Source organism: Prionailurus viverrinus, chromosome D1, assembly GCF_022837055.1.
Source record: "Prionailurus viverrinus isolate Anna chromosome D1, UM_Priviv_1.0, whole genome shotgun sequence".
NCBI classification, from domain to species: Eukaryota; Metazoa; Chordata; class Mammalia; order Carnivora; family Felidae; genus Prionailurus; species Prionailurus viverrinus.
Window position 1 is genome coordinate 40,011,640 of NC_062570.1, and position 24,125 is coordinate 40,035,764.

The window sequence follows — 24,125 nt, forward strand, 5'->3', positions numbered from 1 at the left end:
TGCTTGCAACAAACAACTTCTGATTCAGAAGGTTATTTCATTTACCCAGATAAATAAGTACTGGAAGAGAATACTTCCAATTTAAACATCATATGTTAAAGACAGATTTTACTTTCCTAATAACTGATTCTTATTAGGAAATGCATCTAGCAGGATTATTAAATTATACTAATATATAAAAATTGAGGCAGATCTGCTGGGGCAGCCCCAGCATGGAGCACCCCAGGAACTCCAGTTCCTCCAGTTCAGTCTCCGTGCCAGGGCGGCCCTGCAGTACAGCGCATCAGGCCCCTGGGCTATGACCACACCAGCTCCAGCTGGCCAGCAATAGCTGCTGGGCACACTCAGTCTACTCTGGGGACATTCCTACATAAGGCCACTCCCTCAAGACCAGGAGAGGGAATTGTTCCACCTAATTCCCAGAAACATACACAGAAAGTCAGACAAAAGAAGGAGATGGAGAAATATGTTCTAAATAAAAGGAACAAGGCAAAACCACAGAAAGAAAAAAAAAAAACAACTAAACAAAATGGAGACAGGCAATATAGCTGGTAAAGGGTTCAAAGTAATGGTGAGGAGGAAGCTCACCAAATTTAAGAGTAGATGAATTCAGTGAGAACTTAAAAAAGAGATAGAAAATATAAAAAAGAACCAGCCACAGGGCACCTGGGTGTCTCAGTTGGTGAAGATGATTTCAGTTCAGGTCATGATCTCACAGTTTGGGAGTTTAAGCCCTGTGCATGGCTCCTTGCTGACAGCGCAGAGCCTGATTAGGATTCTGTCTCTCCCTCTCTCTGCCCTTCTCCTGCACTCATGCTCTCTCTCTAAAAACAAATAAATAAACTTAAAAAGAAAAAGAAAAATACACTAGAGGGAATCAACAGCAAATGAAAGGATGCAGAAGAATGAATCAGTCGGCTGGAAAAAAGGGTAGCGGAAAGCACCCAAGCTAAACAGCAAAAATAAAAATGAATAATAATAAAAATAATGAGGACAGGTTAAGGGACCCAAGACACCTTCAAGCATAATAGCATTCACACTAAAGGGGTCCCAGAGGAGAATAACGGGCAACAGAAAAACACATTTGAACAAACAATAGCTGAAAACTTTCCTAACCTAGGGAGGTAAACAGACTTCCAGGTCCAGGAAGCACACAGAGGACCTAACAACATGAAACCAAGGAGGCTCACACCAAGATACACAATTAAAACATCAACAATTAAATCATCACCTTGAAACCAGCCTTACAAGAAATGTTAGAGAGATTTCTTTAAGTGGAAAAGAAAAAGCCATAACTAGAAGCAAGAAAACTATGAAAGCAAAAAATTCCACTGGTTGATCACTTATAAAGCTAGTATGAAGGTTACGGGATAAAAGTAATAAAATCCATTATATCTACAATATTAGTTAAGGGACACATGAAATAAAACAATGTAAAATATTATACCACACATAAAATGTAAAAGGGGGAGTACAAATTTAGTGTTTTTAGAATGTCTGAACTTAAGCAACCATCAACTTAATATAGACTGCTATATACACAGAATACTATATATGAACCTCATAACCAAAACCCAAAAACCTATAATAGACACACAAAATAGAAACAAATCCAAGCATAACACTAAAGAAAGTCATCAAAACACAAAGAGAGCAAGAGAGGAAGAAAGGAACACAGGAAAAACTACAAAAAACAACCAGAAAATAACAAAATGGCAATAAGTACATACCTGTCAATAATTATTTTAAATGTAAATGAACTAAATGTTCCAATCAAAAAGACATGGGGTGCTGGGGCGCCTGGCTCAGTCAGTTGAGCGTCTGACTTTAGCTCAGGTCATGACCTCAAAACTTACGGGTTGGAGCCCCTCTGTGATGACAGCTCAGAGCCTGGAGCCTGCTTCAGATTGTCTCCCTTTCTCTCTGCCCCTCCCCCGCTCACGCTCTCTCAAAATAAATAAACATAATAAAAAAAAAGACATGGGGTGAATGGATAAAAACTATGACCCATTTACATGCTGCCTACAAGAGACCCACTTCAGATCTAAAGACACATACAGACTGAAAGTTAAGGCTGGAAGAAGATATTCTATACAAATGGAAGAAAAAGGGAAAAAAAGCCAGGTAACAATACTTTTATCAGACAAACAGACTTTAAAACAAAGACTATACCAAGAAACAAAGAAAGGCATTACATAATGAAAAGAGGCTATAACAACTGTAAATATATATGCACCCAACATAGGAACATATAAATATATAAAGTAAATATTAACAGCCACTTACATACACAGATAGATCATCCAGACAGATGGACTTAAAATATAGAGAGAAAACATTCTATCTAAAAAAAACAAAAAACAAAAAACAATGCAGAATACACATTCTTTTCAAGTTCATATGGAACATCCACCAGGATAGATCACATGTTAGGCCACAAAACATGTCTCATTAAATTTAAGAAGTGAAATCATATCAAGCACCTTTCTGACCACAACAGTATGGAACTAGAAATCAATTACAAGAAAAAAACTGGGGGTAAGAAAAAAAAAAAAAACCAACCACACTAAAGATAATCAACAGATGGGTCAATGAAAAAGTCAAAGAGGAAATAAAAAAATAGAGAAAAATGAAAATGGAAACACAAATTCTCTGAGATGCAGCAAAAGCAGTTCTAAGACGGAAGTTAAAAGCAATACAGGCCTCTCTCAAGAAACAAGAAAAATATCAAATAAACAACCAATCTTATACCTAAAGGAACTAAAAAACAAGAAGCAGCAAAGCCAAATGTTAGTAAAAATAAGGACATAGAGATCAGAGTGGAAATAAATGAAATAGAGATTTAAAAAAAAGATCAATGAAACTAAGCTGGTTCTTTGAAAAGATAAATAGAATTGAGAGACATTTAGCCAGACTCATCAAGAAAAAAGAAAGAGCATTTACGTAAATAAAATCTGAAAGACAACTTACACCACAGAAAAACAAAGAATTAGAAAAGACTACTATGAAAAATATACACCAACAAAATGGACAACTTAGAAAAAATTGGATAAATTCCCAGAAACAATCTTCCAAGACTGAATCAGGAAGAGAAAACATGAGCAGACTGATTACTAACATTAAAGTTGAATTAATAAAAAAAAAAAACTCCCCCAAAATAGAAGTCCAGGACTAGATGGCTTCTGGTGAGTTTCTAACCAAACATTTAAAAAAGAATTAATACTTACCATTCTCAAACTATTCCATAAAATACAAGAGGGAGGAATGCTTCCAAATGCATTCTATAAGGCCAGCATAACCCTGTACCACAACCAGATAGAAGCTACAGGAAAAGAAAAATCATAGGCCAAAATCCCTGATCAACATAGATGCAAAAATCCTCAACAAAATATTAGCAAATTGAATTCAACAATACATTAAAAGAATTATTTACCATGATCAAATAGGACTTATACCAGGAATGAAGGATGTTCAAAAAGTACAACTCAATTACTATAATACAGCACATTAACAAAATGAAGAATAAAGACCATATGATCAATTTCAACAGAGGTAGGAAAAGCATTTGACAAAATTCAACATCTATTCATGACAAAAACTCTCAGCAAAATGGGTTCACAGGGAACATATCTCAACATAACAAAAGGCGATTTATGAGAAACCCACAACTAACATCATATTCCATGGTGAAAGGTTGAAAGCTCTTCCTCTAAGATCAGAAACAAGGACGGCTACTCTATTATTCAACACAGTACTGGAATTCCTAGCCACAGAAATCACACAAGAGATAAAAGGCATCCAAACTGGAAAGGAACAGGTAAACTGTCAGTATTTGCAGATGACATGATTTTACATATAGAAAACCCTAAAGACTCCACCAAAAAACTATTAAAATAAATGAATTCAGTAAAGCTGCAGGATACACAATTAATATACACAATTCTGTTGCATTTCTGTACCTTAATAACAAAGTAGGACAAAAAGAAATTAGGAAAACAATCCCATTTACAATTATATCACAAAGAATAAAATACCCAGGAATAAATGTAACCAAGGCGTGAAGAGAATTATACTCTGAAAATTATAAAACACCAATGAAAGAAACTGAAGATGACACAAATAAATGGAAAGGTATACAATGTCCAAGAACTGGAAAAATTAGTATTGTTAAAATGTCCAAACTACCCAAAGCAATCTAGAGTCAATGCAATTCCTATCAAAACACCAACAATATTTTCCACAGAACTAGAACAAATAATTCTAAAATTTGTACAGAATCACAAAGACTCCAAATAGCCAAAGCAATCTTAAGAAAGAAGAAGGAACCTGGAGGCATCACACTTGCTGATTTCAAACTGTATTACAAAACTATAGTAATCAATACAGTATGGTAGTGACACAAGCACACACACACAGATCAATGGAACAGAATACAGAACACAGAAATAAACCCATGTTTATATGGTCAATTAATCTGTGACAAAGTAAACAAGAATATACAATGGAGAAAAGACAGTCTCTTCAATAGTGTTGGAAATTGGACTGCCACATGCAAAAGATTAAAACGGGACCGCTTTCTTGCACCAGATACAAAAATTAACCCCAAATGGATTAAAGACCTAAATGTAAGACCTGAAACCATTAAATTCCTAAAAGAAAACATAAGTAGTAATCTCTTGGAAATCCGCCTCAGCATTATTTTGCTGGATATGTTTCCTTAGGCAAGGAAAACAAAAGCAAAAAATAAGCAACTGGACTACATCAAACTAAAAAGCTTTTTCACAGTGAAGGAAACCATCAAAAAACGAAAAGGTAATCTACTGAATGGGAGAAGATACCGATAAATGATATATCAGATAAGGCATTAATCTCAACTATATAAGGTACTCATACAACCCAAAACAACAAAAATCAAATAATCCAATTTAAAAATACGCAGAGGACTTAGACAGTTTTCCAAAGAAGACACATGGCTGGCCAACAGACACACGAAAAGATGCTCCACATCACTAATTAAAGAAATGCAAATCCAAAGCACAATGAGGTATTACCTGACACCTGTCAGAATGGCAAGTATCAAAAAGAAATAACAAGTGCTGGTGAGGATATAGAGAAAAGAGAATCTTTGCGCACTGTTGGTGGAAACGTAAATTGGTGCAGTCACTGTGGAAACAGTAGGGAGGTTCTTCAAAAAATTAAAAATAAAAAATACCAGTAATTCTACTGCTGGGTATTTACCCAAAGAAAATGAAAACACCAATTTGAAAAGATATATGTACCCCTATGTTTACTGCAGATTTATTATAATAGCCAAGATACAGAAGTAGCCTAAGTGTCCACTGACAGATAAGTGGATAAAGAAACTATAGTGTATGTATATATACAATGGAATATCTGTCATAAAAAAAAAAAAAAAAAGAGATCTTGCCATTTCTAACAGCATGGAAAGCCTACGGGTAATGTGCTAAGTAAAATAATTCAGACAGAGAAAGACAAATACCTTATGATTTCACTTGTATGTGAAATCTAAAAAAACAAAACAAATGAACAAACAAAAAAATAAGAAACCAACTAATCAATATAGAGAACAAACTGGTGGTTGCCAGAGGTGAGTGGGTGGGGGATGGGTGAAATAGGTGAAGGGGATTAAGAGGTGCAAACTTGTCACTATAGAATAAGTCATAGGAATGAAAAAATACATCATAGAGAATATAATCAACACTATCGCGATAACTCTGTAGGCGACAGACGGTAACTACCCTTATCAGGGTGAGCACCGCATAAGGTAATTGTTGAACCACAATGTCGTACTCCTGAAACTAATAAAATATTGTATGTCAACCACTTTAAATAAAGAAAAAAAAAAAGACTGTAGAAAACATAAGTTTAGGCTGCCCCAAATAAATTCTATACGTGCAAACATTTATACCAGACAACACTGAATAACTGTAACTTACTTCTAACCACTACTACTACCAGACAGGCGGTCAGTAAGTGTTCACTTACATTTTCTTTGGCTTGTTGGTGTCCCTCTCCCATATTTCTTAAACTTGCCAAATACAGTTTTTCCAAGGTCTTTATTTTCTGAGTTTGTGATTCTTTCCATTCTGTCCTTAGTTCCTCTGCCAAACGGGCTAATTGCTGATTTCTCCTGTGTTTTATATCTTCTCTTATCTGAAAGGCGATATCCCTTTCTTGTTCTCGAACCTAAAGAATGCATATTTAACAGATTATATGAAAAGAGGCTTACTTCAAGTTTTCTGAAAAGCCACTTGGAAATAGGAACTTAAATGAATTCTCCTCAGGTATATCAATTTTCCTGAATATTCATATATTAGGTAAGGCCTACGGAAAGCAGAAAATCCAAGTGATGTAAGAAGTTAAACCCTCAAGACTACTTCTAAAGTTCTAACTCATTAGCTACTATCTTCTCCTCTCCAATCTAAGCACTAACAGGATTACCATGGTCATTTTAATAACCTATAAGAGGTTAAAAAGGTAAGGATGATCAACAAAATTTCCAGCCCAGGTGAATACAGACAGAGCTGGATGAGAAGTCCATGTTTGTGGTACATCATCCTCAATTCTAGACAGAAGGGCACCTACAACACGCTTCGCGAGGACTTAAATTTCTTACTCTGAGAAGACCTCTAGAAAAGAATAATCTACAACTTCTTAATCAGTCTGTTGCAGCAGCTAATAATCTTTCCAATAAGTCTTCAAAGCCATTCTAATCTTCCTACTCGAATCCTCATCAATAACACATAATTTAAAAAATGTTTAAAGAATGATTTTCAAATAATTATCAAGTCAAATAATCCCTAACCTCAAACTCTTCTTCATCTGTTTACTATTACAGCCTATTTTTCGAATTTTCCAAAACTAGTTAATACACAAGAACCAGGGCTCTTGTACAGCCAGAAAAGGGCTTTATTTTTTAAAATGTTTTTAATGTTTATTCATTTTTGAGAGAGAGATGGAGACAGAGCACAAGCAGGGGAGGGGCAGAGAAAAAGGGAGACAAAGAATCCAAAGCAGGCTCCAGGCTCTGACCTGTCAACAGAGTCCAACATGGGGCTCAAACCCACAAACTGTGAGATCATGACCTGAGCCAAAATCAGATGCTCGCTCAATTGACTGAGCCACCCAGGCGCCCCAGGAAAGGGCTTTAAATGCAACATTTAGAACTCTCTACTATAAACCCACTAATAATTTGGGGAAGACAAAGAATTTGAAACATTGTTCTAAATGAATCTTACCTGCAGCAGTCTTAGTTTTCGTCTTCTTTCATAATCTTCCTTTAAAACGAAAGCTTCCTCATTAGGACTCAATCTCAGCTTGCCAGCATTCCCTACCTTTCTTTTCATTTCTGGGTACTTTAGAGATTCTGAATTTAAAAAAAGAAAAGAAAAAAAAATGTCTATTAAAATAGGGTAGCAAAGATTAGAACAATTTTTAAAATGTATTTAACAGTTCATATTTAAAGGACTATATACATATGAAAAAAAATTTAGATAGACTAAGTCGATTTATATTTACAAGTAGCATTTACTTGGAAACATTTTCCCCCATTACAGCAGTGTGTTTATCTAGAGTATCTGGAACCTGACTTCTGATCAAGATTTACAGAGTTTACCTAGCTTAAATGTAAAAAAAGCACAAAGACTTAAAAAAATGTGTTAGCATAAATGTTTTCACAATTACAATGTTACACTCGAGAACGCTGATAACTTGTTCATAACCAGCAAGACTGCTGTAATTGTAAAAGGCTCCTGCTCCCTAGATTCAACTCTCAGTCTGCTGTGTATAACTTGATCGCCAAGTGTCACTGTATCATATGGAATCACATCAACCTTCAACAATTCTTTAATAATTACTATGGTGTGATTTTTAAAAAAATCAACAACCATTTAAAAATTTTCTGAGCATAATTCTGTTGTTTGGATGAGTCAGGTGTTTAGGTTCTCAGATCTACTCTTCTAATGCCGTTGACCAGGTGTTGTCACTCTCCACCCTAGGTTATAACATGGATACTCAGAGCTTTCGGAAGTTAGCTTATGACCCACTTCTTCATGAGACTCTATCAATTTTTGCCTTACCCACCCACCACCCCATTCCTGACTTGCTCACCTATGATGAATATTACCTTTACACTCACATGGGGACCAATCTAATGTTGTCTTGGTATTACCTTCCTCTAGTTTTTCATCTATTACAGTGTGCCCTTTCTAGCTAGATTCGTAACAACTGAAGGACAGAGGTTATCGTTTTATTTTAATATTCAAACTAATTTAACAAATAACTACCAGGCAGTATTGCACATGCTATGGATGGATATTGTTTTGGGCTAGGAGGATTTAAAGTTATCTAATAGGACTCTGAGTCCAAAAAGAAATAACGGCTTGCATTTGAAAATCTTTTCCAATGCATCCCATTTATCTGATATTCACAGGGCCTTGATAATAGTAGGTGAAGTGCTGTCTCCCTCATTTTTTTTTTTTTTTGCAAGCGGGGGAGGGGCAGAGAGAGAGAGAGCGTGAGAGAATCCCAAGCAGGCTCTGCGATGTCAGTGCAGAGCCTGATGCAGGGGTCTTGATCTCACACGATCATGACCTGAGCTAAAATCAAGAGTCAGCCCCTTAAATGTTTGTTTATTTTTGAGAGAGAGGGAGAGAGACAGAGACAGAGTGCAAGTGGGGGAGGGGCAGAGAGAGAGGGAGACACAGACTCTGAAGCAGGCTTCAGGCTGAGTTGTCAGCACAGAGCCCAATGCGGGGTTCGAACTCATGAACCGTGAGATCATGACCGGAGCGGGAGTCAGAGGCGTAACCGACTGAGGCACCCCAAGAGTCCACCGCTTAAAGATGCTTAACCAACTAAGCCACCCAGGCGACCCTGTCTTCCTCATTTTACAAATGAAGAATCAAAAAGCCTTTTGGGTTAAAGGACTTGACCTAAGCGACAGGATCTGTTGGCAGATCCAAAGGAAGAATCTGGTTTCCTTATTCCATATGGCTCCTAACTTTCTGACATGCTAAAACATGTGGAATGAGGAAATTTTGGCTTAAACCAGTATTTTTTGTGAGTGGGGACTGATGAACAAGGAAGTACTAAACAAAGAAAAAATGAGCAAGATTAAATTCAGTCCTCACAATTTTTCTGAAGGTCTCTGAAAATTCATATACAAACCTGATAAATCTCACAATGTATCAAGGGAAAAAAGACAACAAAGAGAACACACTACAAAATTCCATTTGTATGAAACTCAAAAACAAGCAAGACCAATCTATGATTAGAGAGGTTAAAATAGGGGTCATCTTTTTTTTTTTTTTTTTAATTTTTTTTTTTCAAAGTTTATTTATTTTTGGGACAGAGAGAGACAGAGCATGAACGGGGGAGGGGCAGAGAGAGAGGGAGACACAGAATCGGAAACAGGCTCCAGGCTCTGAGCCATCAGCCCAGAGCCCCACGCGGGGCTCGAACTCACGGACTGCGAGATCGTGACCTGGCTGAAGTCGGACGCTTAACCGACTGCGCCACCCAGGCGCCCCATGGGGTCATCTTTCTGTAGGTTAATGACTAGGATGGGACACAAGGAGCCTGCAAGGGTGCTAGAAATGATCTGTATTTTGATCTAATGATGACACAGGTGTATACATATGTAAAAATTCCTCACATGTTACATTTGGATGGTTATACTTCATTCTAAGTTAAACCTCAAAAGACGGGGGGGGGTGACACTATTTTTTCAGATTGTTTTGAGTATTTCTCATCTTATTTGCTTCAGGAGCATAGGAAAACATAGGTTACTTTTACCTCCTTAGATGTGATAGAGTGACTTTTCTCTTGCATATAATTTTCTTAATTTTTTAACTTATTTGTAAGTAATTTCAGACTTAGAATTCCCATATACTGTACTCTTTCCCCAGCTCCTCTAAGTGGCAATCACAGCACAACGACCAAAACCAAGAAATTAACATTCGCACAATACTTTTAACTAATCTACAGACCTTATTCAAATTTTGTCAAGTACTCCACTAATGTCCATTTTCCGAACCAGAACCCAATTCAAGGACAACCCATTGCTTTCAACAGTTGTAGATCTCTGGATCCTCCAAGAAGCAGAGGACAAGACAGGATTAAACCCACAAAGATTTTGTTAGGAGATGCCTGTGTGAGGTAAAATGGGAGGGAGCCAGTAAAAGCTGGGAGCACTTCAGACAGACTTCCATGCAAATCTGACAATTAATGGAGAGAGGGAAATTTGGGCAGATGACCACCATGCAGCCTAAAGAGACTGATTCAGTAAGACCTCTGAGGAGTTCTTAAGCGAAAGTCCCTGTGTCGCAGGAATAGGCCTGCCTTAATGTCCATGCCATGTTCAGCCACTGGCCAGAAGCAGCCATGCAAATGGATTCAGAATACAGGAGCTGAAGGTCGGTGAACTACATTTTCACCACTGCTGAAATCATAATGCCTCCTTTGACTCCTCTAATCTGGGACAGTTCCTCAGTCTGTGCCTTTCTTTTCAACCTCTTGATTTTTTTTTTTTTTTTAAACTGCTGGTCAGTTATTTTGTAGAACGTCCCTCGATATGGAGTCACTTAATCTTTCCTTGTAGTTGCACTGAGAGTATGCATTTTTGGCAAGAACACCGCAGAAGTGATGATGCGACCTTTCTCGGTGTATTAAATTGTGTTAACATGTCTTACTGCCAGCTGCTGATGTTAATTTTGATCACTTGGTTGGGTGGTGTCTACCAGGTCTCTCCGCTTCTCCTTTGTTAAGTATCTGGTGGAGAGACAGTTGAGGCTATATATGTAAGTATCATGTTCCTTACTATACGTTTGCTCCTGAGTAACCACTGATAGCTGTTTGAAACATTAACTGTGGCGTTTGCCAAAAAGCATTTTCTATTTCCATTCTTCCTCCTACACTTACCAATCGCAATCCTACTGTACGGAAGTTTCCCCTGCTCCTTCTCTTATTCATTAAATCATTTATTCCTATCAATATGGATTTTTAAATTCTGCGTATTAATACCATCCAGTAACAGAGATGACACTAATTTATGTCCTAAGGATTTGTCCCGAGGATTAAATGGCACATACTGTAGTCACAAAATACTAGCCCTAGAAGATTTGCGTTCAAGACTCATCATGGCCATTTACTGCAGGAAGACACTGGCCAAGTCACTTACGTTACTTTGGTCTCGTTTTCTTAAACTATATTGGAAATCACAGCATCTACCCCAAAGGGTTGTTCTGATGATTACGTGACTTAATGAATGTGAAACCGCCAATACTGTATTAGTATTAAAGACTCAAACGTTCCCCCACTGTTTTAAAAGCTCAGCTTGCGGCCGGACTTACTACCTGAGAAGTTAAAGGTGAGAGACACCAAAACAGAGCACGCTGTATGCAAGAAACAATTCCAGGCAGTGCTCTTAAACGGGTACAAGGTTTCAGGCCAAGTCCGCGGTTGACACGCGGGAAGGGAGGGCAGGACGCACCGAAAAGCGTTTCGTTTACAGCAGCAACCGCGGAGGCCTTCCCGGCTGCCCCCGATTCGCAAGCCCAAGGACCTCGCGCGACAGCACCCCGGAAGGGGGCGCAAGGCCACACGCGCCTAAGGTCACGGGAGCAGCCTCTCGCAGCAAGCAGCGGGTCTGCGTCCGGACGCACCTCCAGTCCCCCCACTCCTCACCGCCGCCAGCCCGACCCCAGGCAGGGCCCGGGGCCTTCAAGGCATCCCCTTCCGGAGGAGCACACCTCGAGTTCCGGGGCTTAAGGAGTTCTGCACGGCCGGGCCGCGGGAAGCAGGCGCGTCCGTCACTCACCCGTGAACCAGAAACCCGGGGTCAGGAATCACAGCTCAGACAGAAAAGGCCCCGGCGCCAGGGGCCCACCAGCTTCCCAACAGCCGTTTGTGCGCCTGCGGGGCAGCCATCGCCGACCTCCCGTCACTTCCGTCATTCAAACAGCCCGCCAATGGCTGGGCCAAGCCGCGGGAATCGGCCTAGTCCCGCCTCCCCCGAGGACAGCCGGGACTGCCGCGCCGGAAAAGCCCGCGCCCGCGCCCGCGCCCGCGCCCGCGCCCGCGCCCGCGCCCGCGCCCGCGCCCGCGCCCGCGCCCGCGCCCGCGCCCGCGCCCGCGCCCGCGTCAAACCCTACGCATCGGCCCATTATTCCTCATACCTGGCGCGGGTTTGAAGTTTGCTGCCTTTCTCTCAATGCGCTCTTGTTATAGATCAGGAGGCAGAGGTCCAGAAAGGGGAAAATATTTGCCCAGAGCGTTGAGGGTGACTTTAGTTTTAAGCCCTGTTATGAAGATGCCTTGGGATATACATCCTTTTGTGCACTGCCTACACAACTCATTCGGTACATTATGCTGCAGTGTCTCACAGCGTTCCTTCAAGGCCTCCAGTTTGTACAACGCTGAACCGTATCATGACACTCTGTGCCTCCAAAGGTCCGATACATGTAGAACATGTTACAAATTTACTCACTATAAATAACCTGTAATCAGAAAAGGAATGCGTCCAGGTTCGTATTTATTGAGCAACTATTATGTGCCAGGTACAGTGTGGTAGGTGCAGGGGAGACCAGGGTAAACAGATTATGGCCCCTCTCCTATATTTTGTAGGCTGCAGTTAAAACACGAAAAATCAAACAATTAGAAAATGGAGAGTGGGGAAGAGGGAAGTTGCTGCCATGATCAGATTCAGCATCATTGTGCAGAAGAGGCCAAAGGGACTGAAGGCTGAAAACTATCAATTTAGGATACTACTACAGGAAGTGAAAGATGATCATAATGAGAATGGAGAGAAATGAGTAGATTTAAGAAGCAAATGAGGCCAAACATCAGAAATTGGTGGTTACCTGGTTATGGAAAGCAAAGGGAGGGAGAAATCAACCATGATGCCTAAGTTCTATGTATGTTTGGCAACATGCAGTGAGTGGATAAGGATAACATCCTGCCTGAACTCAGGAGAAGAAGCAGATTTGAGGGGGAATCAATGAGTTCAGTTTTGAATATTTTGAATTTGAGCTTTTTTGGGATATCTAGACAAAGGAATGAATTGTAGAAATATTTCGGAGACAAAATTAGTAGTACTGACAAAGGACTATGGGTGAGGTTGGGGGGAAAGTTGAGAGTGAAATTAATCTCATAGGTGGTGCCACCAACGAAGGGAGAAATCAGAAGTGGGAGTCAGTTAAAGTGGGCAAGGAGACGAGCTCAGCTCTGGACGCATTGAACTTTACTTGCCTGTGGAACATTTAGTGATGGGCAGTAGTGGATGACTACAGAGGTAGAGAGCCCACAGAGCTGGGCTAGCATATAGACTTGGGGTTCATTTCCATATGAGTGACAACCAGAGCAGAGTGATAACCAGAGGATGAGATCACTTGGCGAGGGTTTGCAGAGTGAGAAGAACAATGAACTAAGGACCAAACTCTGAGGAACATCAAAACTTAAAGGGAGTTAGAGAAACAAACTGTCCAAGGACACAAAGAATAAATAGTGTGATCCCACCTCAGCTTTGCAAATAAGGAAGCTAAGTGAAGGGGAAATTCAGTGACTTGGCCAAAAGCACATGTGCGTGGAGGGTGAAACCAGGACTAGAATTCATGTCCTTTTCCTAAATACTAGAATTTTTCCTCCCTTTCCATTTCCTGTCATAGTTATGATGAATAGTTGCTTCATTCTAAACATATTCTTCAACATCCTCAACATAGACTCAGAGATACCCTCTTACACCCAACAAAAGATGTGCCCATTATTTCATGCTGTTGGGTAGGTTTAGTGCCTGCCATGTTTTTCAAAAGTACTCTATACATTTCCCATCATAGCACTTACCAGTTCTTATTGAAATGAGCTGTCAATAGGCCTCTCTATTGATTAGACTCTGAGTTCCTCAAGAACCAGTAGTGCATTTTGTTCAGTTGCTGGCCACATACATCTTCTTAAATGCTTGCTGAGTGAATTATATGCTTCACTTCCCCAACCTGCATCCTGGGCAGAAATTCTGCAATCGGAGATTTTAAATTAAGGCTTGTTCTGTTTTCAATAGAAGGCAGTTAGGAATCAAAGAAAGCCCAGTGGGCTTAGAGTCAGAGCATCTGGTTTAGCATTACAACTCTGAGACTTTCTAACTGTAGGACACGAAGCCAATGAGCCCGAGTTTCTGTTTTGGTTCTCTGTTGTTGCCAGCCAAACCACCCTAGAATGCCCACAATGGCTCACTCTTTATGGCTGGCAGTTGACTCTGGCTGTCAGTGGAAGGCTCAGCTGGATCTGGTGAATGGTATGACTCTTTGCGGCCATTCTCTGTGGGTTGACTTCTTACTAGCAGAGTTTAAAAGGGAGCATCGTAAGTGTGAGTATTCCCAGAGAAAGAAAGTGGAGCGTGCAGGGCCTTTTAAAGACAAAACCGATAAGTAGTTATTGCAAGTTCAGCCGTATTTTATTAAATATCACAGGGCAAGCCCAGATTCAAGAGAAGAGAAGTGAACCCTGTCTCTCAATGGAGAGAGTGATAAAGAATTAATGCCATTCATCACCATTTTTTTTAAAATTTTTTTTTTCAACGTTTATTTATTTTTGGGACAGAGAGAGACAGAGCATGAACGGGGGAGGGGCAGAGAGGGAGGGAGACCCAGATTCAGAAACAGGCTCCAGGCTCGGAGCCATCAGCCCAGAGCCTGACGTGGGGCTCGAACTCACGGACCGCGAGATCGTGACCTGGCTGAAGTCGGACGCTTAACCGACTGCGCCACCCAGGCGCCCCCATCACCAATTTTTTTTTTAAGTAATACTCAGCGTGCCCTCTTTGTAGGCTGGTTGTGAGACTCAAAAGGCAGGAATCATGAGAGCATTTTGCACACTCCAAAGAGGTATCCCCAAGTTACGTAATATAACAGCTATTTTACATTTTGTCTAGCAACTTTCTCTCCTCCTCTGGTATATATCCACCCCTCCAGGCCACAGGGGGAGACAAGTGACCCAGATTGGGCAAATTACAGTCCTCTCTGCCCCTTGCCACTGGGATTGATGAAAGGATGAACATGACCTAAATCAGGCCCGTCAGAATCTTTCACAGGAATTTTTCTTCCTGGAGCCAGAAGGGATGAATTTTTTCCTCTCTGGGCTAATCTTAGAATATGAAACTGGATGGGGCGCCTGGGTGGCTCAGTCGATCAAGCGTCCGACTTCGGCTCAGGTCACGATCTCACGGTTTGTGAGTTCAAGCCCCGTGTTGGGCTCTGTGCTGACAGCTCAGAGCCGGGAGCCTGCTTCCGATTCTGTCTCTGTCTCTCTGCCCCTTCCCTACTCTCTGTCTCTCGGTCTCTCTCTCAAATATAAAAAATACAACATAAAAAACTTAAAAAACAAAAACAATATGACACTGGAGCTTCTCCAGCGAGGTTCCTAACATGCGGTAGTTGAAAGAATGAGACTGACATTCATCTCAAACAGAAAGAATCCTGAATGTTCAAGTCCCTGGACACAGTTCATTCTCTAGTTTACTGATAGGAGCTATTAAATCCACCCCCTTTTATGCAAATTGAAAGAGCCTGTAGATTTATTTATTTATTTATTTATTTATAGTTTATTTCTTTTTGAAAGAGAGCGAATGAGTGGGGGAGGGGCAGACAGAGGGAGACAGAATCCAGAGTAGTGTCCAAGCTCTGAGCTGTCCATGCAGAGGCTGATGCAGGGCTCGAACCCCCGAGCTGTGAGATCATGGCCTGAGCTGAAGTTGGGTGCTTAACTTACTGAGCCGCTCAGGAGCCCCTGATTTTATTTTTTAAAAGTAGGCTTCACACCCAGTGTGGAGCCCAACGCGGGCTGAACTCACGACCCTGAGATCAAGACCTGAGCTGAGATCAAGAGTCGAACACTTAACTGACTGAGCCACCCAGGTGCCCCTGTAGATTTATATTTAAGTTCTCGTGGACAAACAACATCTGGGCATCCCAGGAAATAGTATAGAATAATAGTTAAGACCTTGGACCTCGAGTCCCACTGCCTAGATTTAAATTTCTGGTTTAACAACTCTTTGACCTTGAGCTAGTTCCCAAACCTCCTCAAAAGTCAATGTGCTCGGCTTTAAAAAGGATGTAGTATTGTTGTGAGGTTTAAAGCTCTTGAGACAATGCCTGGCACAAAGTATGCGATAAACGTTAAGTTTTTTGGCTTCCATTTTAATACATTTATTTCAGACGACAGGAGGCAAAAACAAAAACAGAAACACACACACACACACACACACACACACACACACACACACACACACAAACCCCAACCGCATTTCAGTGTCTATTGGTGTTTTGGGCTTAATTTTTAATTAGGTCCTTTTGTCTTTTGTGGGGTAGAGGCACGTGTATTTAGCTTCTCGAGTGTTGTTCGCCATCAGGAATGAATGTTAGTGTGCGGTGATCAAGAGGAAGAGTGGCCGTAGGCAGTGATGACTTGAGTTAGTCTAGTGAGTTGCCGTATGATGCTGCCCCTCCTTAAAACGCAGCTGGAGCCCTCCAGGATTGGAGCCCTTTAAGACATTTCTCAGATGTCAGGAGCTTTACTGTTCTGAATGCACAGGAACCTTTGCCCACATCCAGTGTGAGTGGAACGTCAATTACAGTGGTGGTGAGTGGGGAGCAGGGACACTCTCAATAATTGTCGCGTGTCAACTCCGGAAGAAAGAGAATCTCTGCAAGAACAGAAATAATTAACCATCCTACCATCTGCCAACTGCCCTCTCTCTCTCTCTCTCTCTCTCTCTGGCATAAACACCACGAGAGTTTAACAAGTGATAGTATCTCAAGAGGATAATTTAGAACTGCTACCAGCGGTGAGATTGAGAGTGCCCGGCGGGAGAGGAAAGATGGGCTGAGAAAGGCTTTTAAAAGCTATAAATATTTTTTTTTAAAGGTGTGTGGGTAGTTCTGGGGTGGTGAGGAATTGGGCCATTTATTTGAGGAGAGTGAGAAAGGAGAGGAGAGTTTGGGGAAGTTGATTGGTCGCGTTTCATATTTTCAGTCTTTTTTAGCACATCGCTAATACAGTATTTATTAATACACTAATGTTTATTAAGCCATTAGTGGGTAGACTGTGAGTTACATACCTAAAAAGTGAGGGAAGTCTAAGTGAAAAGTTGTGGGGTGAATGGGAAGGAGATTATGTACAACCCAGACAAGCACATAGCAGTTGAGGAGATGGCGTGGGAAGAGTTTTGCAGCTGGAAGCAGCTGATGTGGGTTTGACCATCTGCTGGACAAACAGTTAACTCTCTGAGGCTCAGCCTCTCTATATAAAATAGAAATAGAAATACCCAACGTCTATTAGGCACTCTGTGTGCCAGGAATGTTAGCACCCATGCTATCTTGCGGAGAAGTTGTGAAAATTACATTTTTAAAATTTAAGTTGTAAACATCCTACATAAAAGCAAAAACATAACTCTAAAAACATCGTACTGCAGCTTGGCCACCCGTACAGGCTTGGGGCAGGCAACTTTCACAGGTTTCTTTGTTACTGCCATTCGACCTGCTTTACTTTTTTTTTTTTTAACGTTGATTTATTTGTTTTGAGAGGGGGGAGGGGCACAGGGAGAGTGAGAGAAAGAATCCCAAGCAGGCTCCATGCTGGCAGCGCAGAGCCCAACTCAGGGCTGGATCTCATGAACCGTGAGGTCACGACCTGAGCCGAAATCAAGAGTCGAACTCTTGACCAACTGAGTCACTCGCCCCTGACCTGCTTTAACTGATCTAGCTTTATACATACGAATCATCACTATTTGCTCAGAGTTCCCTTCATCCCAAATCATTTTCATTTACCTGTGAACATAATAGTAATCTACACCCATGCTTCCCAAGTTGTGGTCCAAAGATCAGAAGCGTTGGCATCACCTTGTTAGAAATGCAGACCCTCAGGATCCATCCCAGATCTACTGACTCAGAACCTGCACTTGAACTAGATCTGCAGGCAATCGTACGCGCATTGAAATTTGAGAAGCGCTGCCCTACACAGGGCCCCATGTGAGGTGAAGTTACGACAGAGCAATTTATTATGTCCCAAGTAGGAAGAGAGAAGGGGAAGCAAATGGGTCCCAATATGAATAAGTGATAGAGGTAGATCATGACACTATCTAAAACATGGGTAGTGTTTTCCTTTACTGATGTAGACCTTGGCCGCTTGCTGGTACAGGCAGGTGGGTGGTCGAGCGAGTATACTGGGTTTGGAGTTCTTACCCTAGCTCTGATACTTACTTATTTAGGAAATGGGTCACCTTGAGATTCCCATTTTACAAACAAGGAAGCCGAGACTCAGAGAGGTCACATCCTAGAAAGTGAGCACAACAGACTTCCAAGTTAGGACTTTTTAGTCCAAAGTGAAACACCTAAGCTTGATGCTATACTGTATGTTTTGGAATCAACAGATCCATTGATGGTCATTTCCTAACTGACATTGGGTTATGGCAGACTCCTCAGTGCCAGTCTCATGTTTCCAGATCTTATCTTGGTAGTACTGTTACCTGTTGCTGTTCAGAGTCAGAGTCATTTTTTTAAAATGTTTATTTCTTTTTTGAGAGAGAGAGAGAGAGAGACAGAGGGCGAGTGGGGGAGGGGCAGAGAGAGAGGGAGACACAGAATCTGAAGCAGCGTCCAGGCTCAGAGCTGTTAGCACAGAGCCCAACGAGGGGCTCGAACCCACGAACAGTGAGATCATGACTTGAGCCGAAGTCGGATGCTTAACCGGCTGAGCCACCCAGGCGCCCCCCTTTCTCAAATTCTTAGCACCTTTCAGTATTAGTTTCCTAGGGCTGCCATAACACAGAACCACAAACTGAGTGGCTTAAACAACAGAAATTCCTTGTCTCACGGTTCTGGAGGTTAGATGTCTGAGATCAAGGTGTCAGCAGGGCCATCTTCCCTCTGAAGGGAAGGAGCTATTCCATGCCTCTCTGCTAGCCTCTGGCAGTTTCTTGACTTGTAGAAGCATCACCCTGATCTCTGCCTTCAGCTTCACATGGTGTTCTCCCTGTGTGTGTGTGTCTATGTCCAAATTTCCCCTTTTCATAAGGACACCACTCAAAGACACCATATTGGATTAGGGGCTACTCTACCCCTAGTGTGTCCTCATTTTAACCAGTTATGTCTGCAATGACCCTATTCCCAACCAGGTCACGTTCTGAGGTGCTGGGGGTTAGGACTTCAACACAGATATGCTTGGGGGGTACAATACAACCGAGAATGCTTCCTCCTGAAGCTAGTGCAAGGGTGTGAAATACATGAGACAACTCTCTTCATTGGCTCATCACTCAGGGTTTCACAGGATAAAATCACAACATTAGAGAGGTGCAAAGTGTGCGGGATTCCTTGTTCCCTAGTAGCGTGGGACCAATGTTGTATGACTTCCGGGGCTGATCTCCTCTTCCTACCATGCCTCTGTGTTGCTAGCTTATAATATGAACATCTCGACGACAAGGATGGTTCCTCCGAGTATCAAGACAAGTGTATGTTTGATAAGTCATGGGACACAAATGCCCTTCCCTTCTTTTCTACTCATCTATAATCTGCCCATCTTTCAAGGCTAAGATAGTCTTTTTTTTTTTTTTTTTTTAGTATTTCTTTTTCTTTTTTTTTTTTATTTTAGGGAGGGAGGGAGAGAGTGTACGAGTGCGGGAGCGGGTCAGAGGGAGAGGAAGAGAATCTTAAGCAGGCTGCATGCTCAGCACAGAGCCTGATGCCGGGCTCGATCCCACTACCCTGGGATCATGACCTGAGCAATCAAGAGTTGGAAGCTCAACCGACTGAACCATCCAGGCACCCCTAGGCTACAACATCCTAATAGCTACCATTTTATTGAGCCCTTATGTTGCCCGGAGTACGTGGCTCAAGTCACAGGACTGAGGTTTTCACCCAGATGTTTCCAACACCAAATCCATATTCCCATTCCTCTATGTTAATGCCATTGTTTTCCATTCCACTCTAATCACTCAGTACATATTTACTGAGTAGTTGTGTAAACGATGCTCTGTACTTCCTGTGTTTCTCTTCTAGCCAGCTATGATCCGACTGTATCCCAAACTTTCTCTGCTCGACGTTAACAACCCTTCTACCTAGTTTTATAATTATTTTATAACTGTGCCATATCCTCTGGTGGACTGCAAACATCTTGGAGGAAACTGCCACGTCTAATTTATTTTGCACTTGTATGGGGCTGGGTAGAGCACAGGGTTCAAACCACTGGTGGTCCTAAATATATTTCTAATAAATAAGTGAAAGAAAGTATGCACCCACAAACACTAGATATGAGACTGTTTTCAGCTCTGTGTTCTGATTATTATAAGATGATCTAGCTTCAGAAATAACTGGGCTTTAATTCATTGGTTAGCAATGAATTGCTATATTTCCCTCTATATTTCTCATGTGATAAAACTTTGACCATGAGACCATTTCTGGCATACCACTTTTTCCTCGACTTATTTGTAAGTGAATGGCATTTGATGACCCATTATTCCGTCAGATCAGTTAAGAATGAGTTTGACACCACTTGTTACAGAACCACCTTCTCTGGAGCACCCCGAGCCCCTTCCAGCAGTTTCTATCTCTCTCAGACCATGTCTGTGGGTTTCACATTTGGGCTTTTGTTGACTCTTCTGTAGACAAAGCCCTTATCCTATTTCTGTGAGTTGAATCTCATCTCCAGTAGCTTTTCCTAGATTTCAAGCTTCCGTGTTCTTTTTTCTCCTTTTCTTTCTCTTCCCTCCCATCTTTGCTCCTAAGACTTCACTATTGGGATTCTACTACTGGAATTGCACCCAAATCTTCTAATAGAGATCTACTCATCTTACACTCTCTCTCCTTAGTTTTTCCAAGAGCCTAAGGGCTTCATAATCTATCCCCTGATGTCGTCAAGGCACCAGGCCCAGGTCAGAAGAGGTGTGCATACCCCCTCTCTGGTACGTGCCCCCATCTTCAACACTGGTCACAAACATACCACATTCAGGAAGACTTAAAGGAACAAACAAAACCATTACATGATCTATGGTTTGCCAAGTATTTCACCGAGAGCACGGTGATCACCATTGTCCCCATTCTACAGATGAGAAAGCTCATGCTCAAAAAGACTAAATAGCTTGCCTGGTATTACACATCTTGTCAATGGGATGAGTAGCATAGGTCCTTTTATGCCGGCACGAATGCACACTAACATAGTAAAGACAGTCACCTTCCAGGCGAGGTAAGTTTTGCATTCCTTTCCTTCAAGACCTAATTTCCAGTGTTATTACATTAACTCCTGTTTTGAGGTATTACTCCTAGATAGACAATTACAATTTTTGAGGGAACAGAGGAAGCATTTGGGGAATCATGCCTCCTGCTTTCCGTCCTTTGAATAGCCAACAGCCCCCTTTAGGGTTCACCTGAATGGCTAACTTCCCATAGACCTTCTCGACCCTTATATTACTAGGTTTCATTCCTCTGGCTGTCTAATCCAAGCTCAAAGATTCACAGGCGGACCACTCCTTGAAGGCGTAGGCACAGGTTCGCATTTTAAGGTCTTTCAAAGCCTTAACCCAAGGAAGGGAGCAATGAGCCAGTTTTAGGCACCTTCTCAGGTGCCTTAGTCAGGAAGGACAGAGGCAGCACCTCAGATAGTTCAACTCCAATTTGGGGGGGGTAAGTGGTAGAAATTATAATGTCTGCCACTAGAGGGCGGATTTGTCAAATTTTGAAATGATTGCGGACAATGGGAAACTAGGAATTTTTTTTCTTCCTTTCACAAGTCCCCTTGCATTAGACAGAGGAGAGAGCAGGGTCACCAGAAATAGGAAGAAGCAAAGGCAGTGCCAATGTTATGGATAAGAGTGGGTCCCCTTCATCATCTTCTTCTCTAAGTGCGTATAGCGTAGTTGGACTGCCCTAGGGAAGGAAACCGGACCACACCAGATAATAATAGCCTAATGTACTATCCATATGCCCATATGCCCATATGCAGGCACCATAATAGGCGTTTTACCTACATTATCTTCTTTGATCCTCACAACAGACTTCCGAGGAGATGTGCCTGGGTGGCTCAGTCTGTGAACGTCTGGCTTCAGCTCAGGTCATGATCTCACAGTTCGTAGGTTTGAGCCCCAGATCTGGCTTTGTGCTGACAGCACAGAGCCTGCTTGGGATTCTGTCTCCCTCTCTCTCTGCCTGCCACCCCCCCCCCCCCCAACTTGTGCACACAAACTCTCTCAAAAATAAACGTTAAAAAAAACAGCAATTTTTAAGTCATTATTTTACAAATAAAGAAATAAGCTTATTAAGATTAAAAAATATTGCTCAAAAGCAAGTAGCTAATAAATGACAGATTTGAATTGATGTTTGTGCGGAAGGAGTTAAGTGGGAAAAGGAGAAGTCTTGAAAGGGCCTGAGATTAAATGGTAAATCACCATTCAAAGCCTCTAAGAGGGCTTCAGGGCAGGGCATTTTCTGTTTTAGCAGCTCTAAGTGGAGAAAATACCTTTGAGCAAATTATATGTGTTCTTTGTAAAAAAAAAAAAAAATGTTATCAACACAGAATATCTAAAGAATAAAGTGAAAACAACCTTTAAATCTTATCATCCAGACAAAGCATTTTTAATCATTTTTAGTCAGGATCCTACTATACTGTTTTATGGGGTTTTTTTGGGATATGTTATCATGTAGATAAATACCGAATCCTCACTATCAATATTAAAGATTGTGTTTTATTTTATTGTACTTAGATCCCTTAAATCACTTATCCAGTTCTTATTGATAAACTATTCATTAATTTCCTTTTTTTTACCATTATAAATAATTGCGTGACCATTTTTTGTGTCTAGTTCTATCCAAGAGAGTCTCACCTTTGTTAATTGGATCCCATCTTATCTCTCTGAATTCCTTTGTCATTTTTCTTCTCTGTCATATCATTTCTTTAGGAGCAAGATTCAGATAATAGCTCCATCTTTTAAAAAAAACCTTCCCTGATGTCACCCCCCCTCTAGCTACAGCCTGTTTTCTTCTTTACCTAGACACCTAGAAATTCTTGAGAGCACTGTTTATACTTGCCAGCCTCACTTTCTACTCACTTTCTACTCACTTTCTCTTGAATACACTCCAATCGGGTTTTCCTCCACAAACAGTTCTTGTCAAGGTCCCCAGTTGGTGACCCAATGGTTGGTCCTCCATTTATATCTCTCTCGCAACATTTCACCTACTGACCATTCCTTTCGCTCCTGGAATTCTTCACCGGCCTTCCAGAAAACCACTTCTAGTAGGAGTGTTTTGCTCCTGTTTCATTGGCTACTGCTCTTCACACTGCTTGTTTCCCCTGGCCTTCCTGATCTCTAAATTTTGGAGCAACCCAGTGTTCACATCTCAGACCTCTTCTCTGTCTACATTCATTCCTCAGGTGATCTCATCTGGCCTCAGGACTAAATGCTATCTATATGCCCGGACCTGTCCCTGAGCGCCAGATTCCTAATCCAACTACCTCCCTGACGTCTTTACTGCAAAGTCTAATACATACCACACACTTGAGTTGAAAGTCCTTTGTTTCTCTGACTTCATTTCACCTAATTTCTCCCCCTAACGGCTTTCCCATCTTGATAAATATCATACTTTTCAGCCAAAACCTTGAGTCACCCTCGACTCCTTTCTCTTCTAACTCACATCTGCTTTGTCAGGAAATCCTGGTGGCTCTACCTCCAAAACGTATCTAGAATTCAGCCACCTTCAGCCGCCTCCACTGTCCCCTCCCCCATCATATTTCAGCTGGTTTATTGCAATTACAACCAAGTGGTCTTTGTGCTCACGCTCTTGGCCACTTGCACCCTATTTTCCACCCAGCAGCGAGAGAGAGTCTTTACAAACTCATGTCGTTGACCATCATCGCTCTGCTCAAAGCCCTCTGATTCTGCCTATTTCGTTGACAGTAAAACCCCAATGGCCTTACTGTGGCTGACAAGGCCCTGAGTGATTTCAGAGCATTGCCCTGTCTCTGGCACTGTGGAACCTGGTAAAGGTTCCACATCTTTACCCCTCCCCCACTCTGCTCCCGTCTCACTGGCCTCCTCACTGGCCTGCCTTTGCTGCCACCCTTCCCTCTGC

General features: G+C 41.6%; 1 protein-coding gene across 6 annotated transcripts in view; it reads right to left on the minus strand.

The window, feature by feature from the left end:
• The window catches only part of CEP295 (centrosomal protein 295), a 55,372-nt gene extending 43,381 nt beyond the window's left edge, over positions 1-11,991 (minus strand). For 2 of the 6 annotated variants that reach the window (XM_047878015.1, XM_047878011.1), the window contains exons 1-3: positions 11,840-11,990; positions 7,260-7,387; positions 6,007-6,207 (exon numbers count right to left, since the gene is read on the minus strand). In XM_047878015.1, coding sequence (XP_047733971.1) covers positions 6,007-6,207; positions 7,260-7,367 — 309 coding nt within the window. In that variant the 5' untranslated portion in view covers positions 7,368-7,387; positions 11,840-11,990. Of the gene's footprint in view, positions 1-6,006; positions 6,208-7,259; positions 7,388-11,512; positions 11,626-11,771; positions 11,792-11,839 lie in introns of those variants that run through there. The other 4 variants (XM_047878012.1, XM_047878013.1, XM_047878019.1 and 1 more) reach the window with 4 other exon arrangements.
• Positions 11,992-24,125: the final 12,134 nt, after the last annotated feature.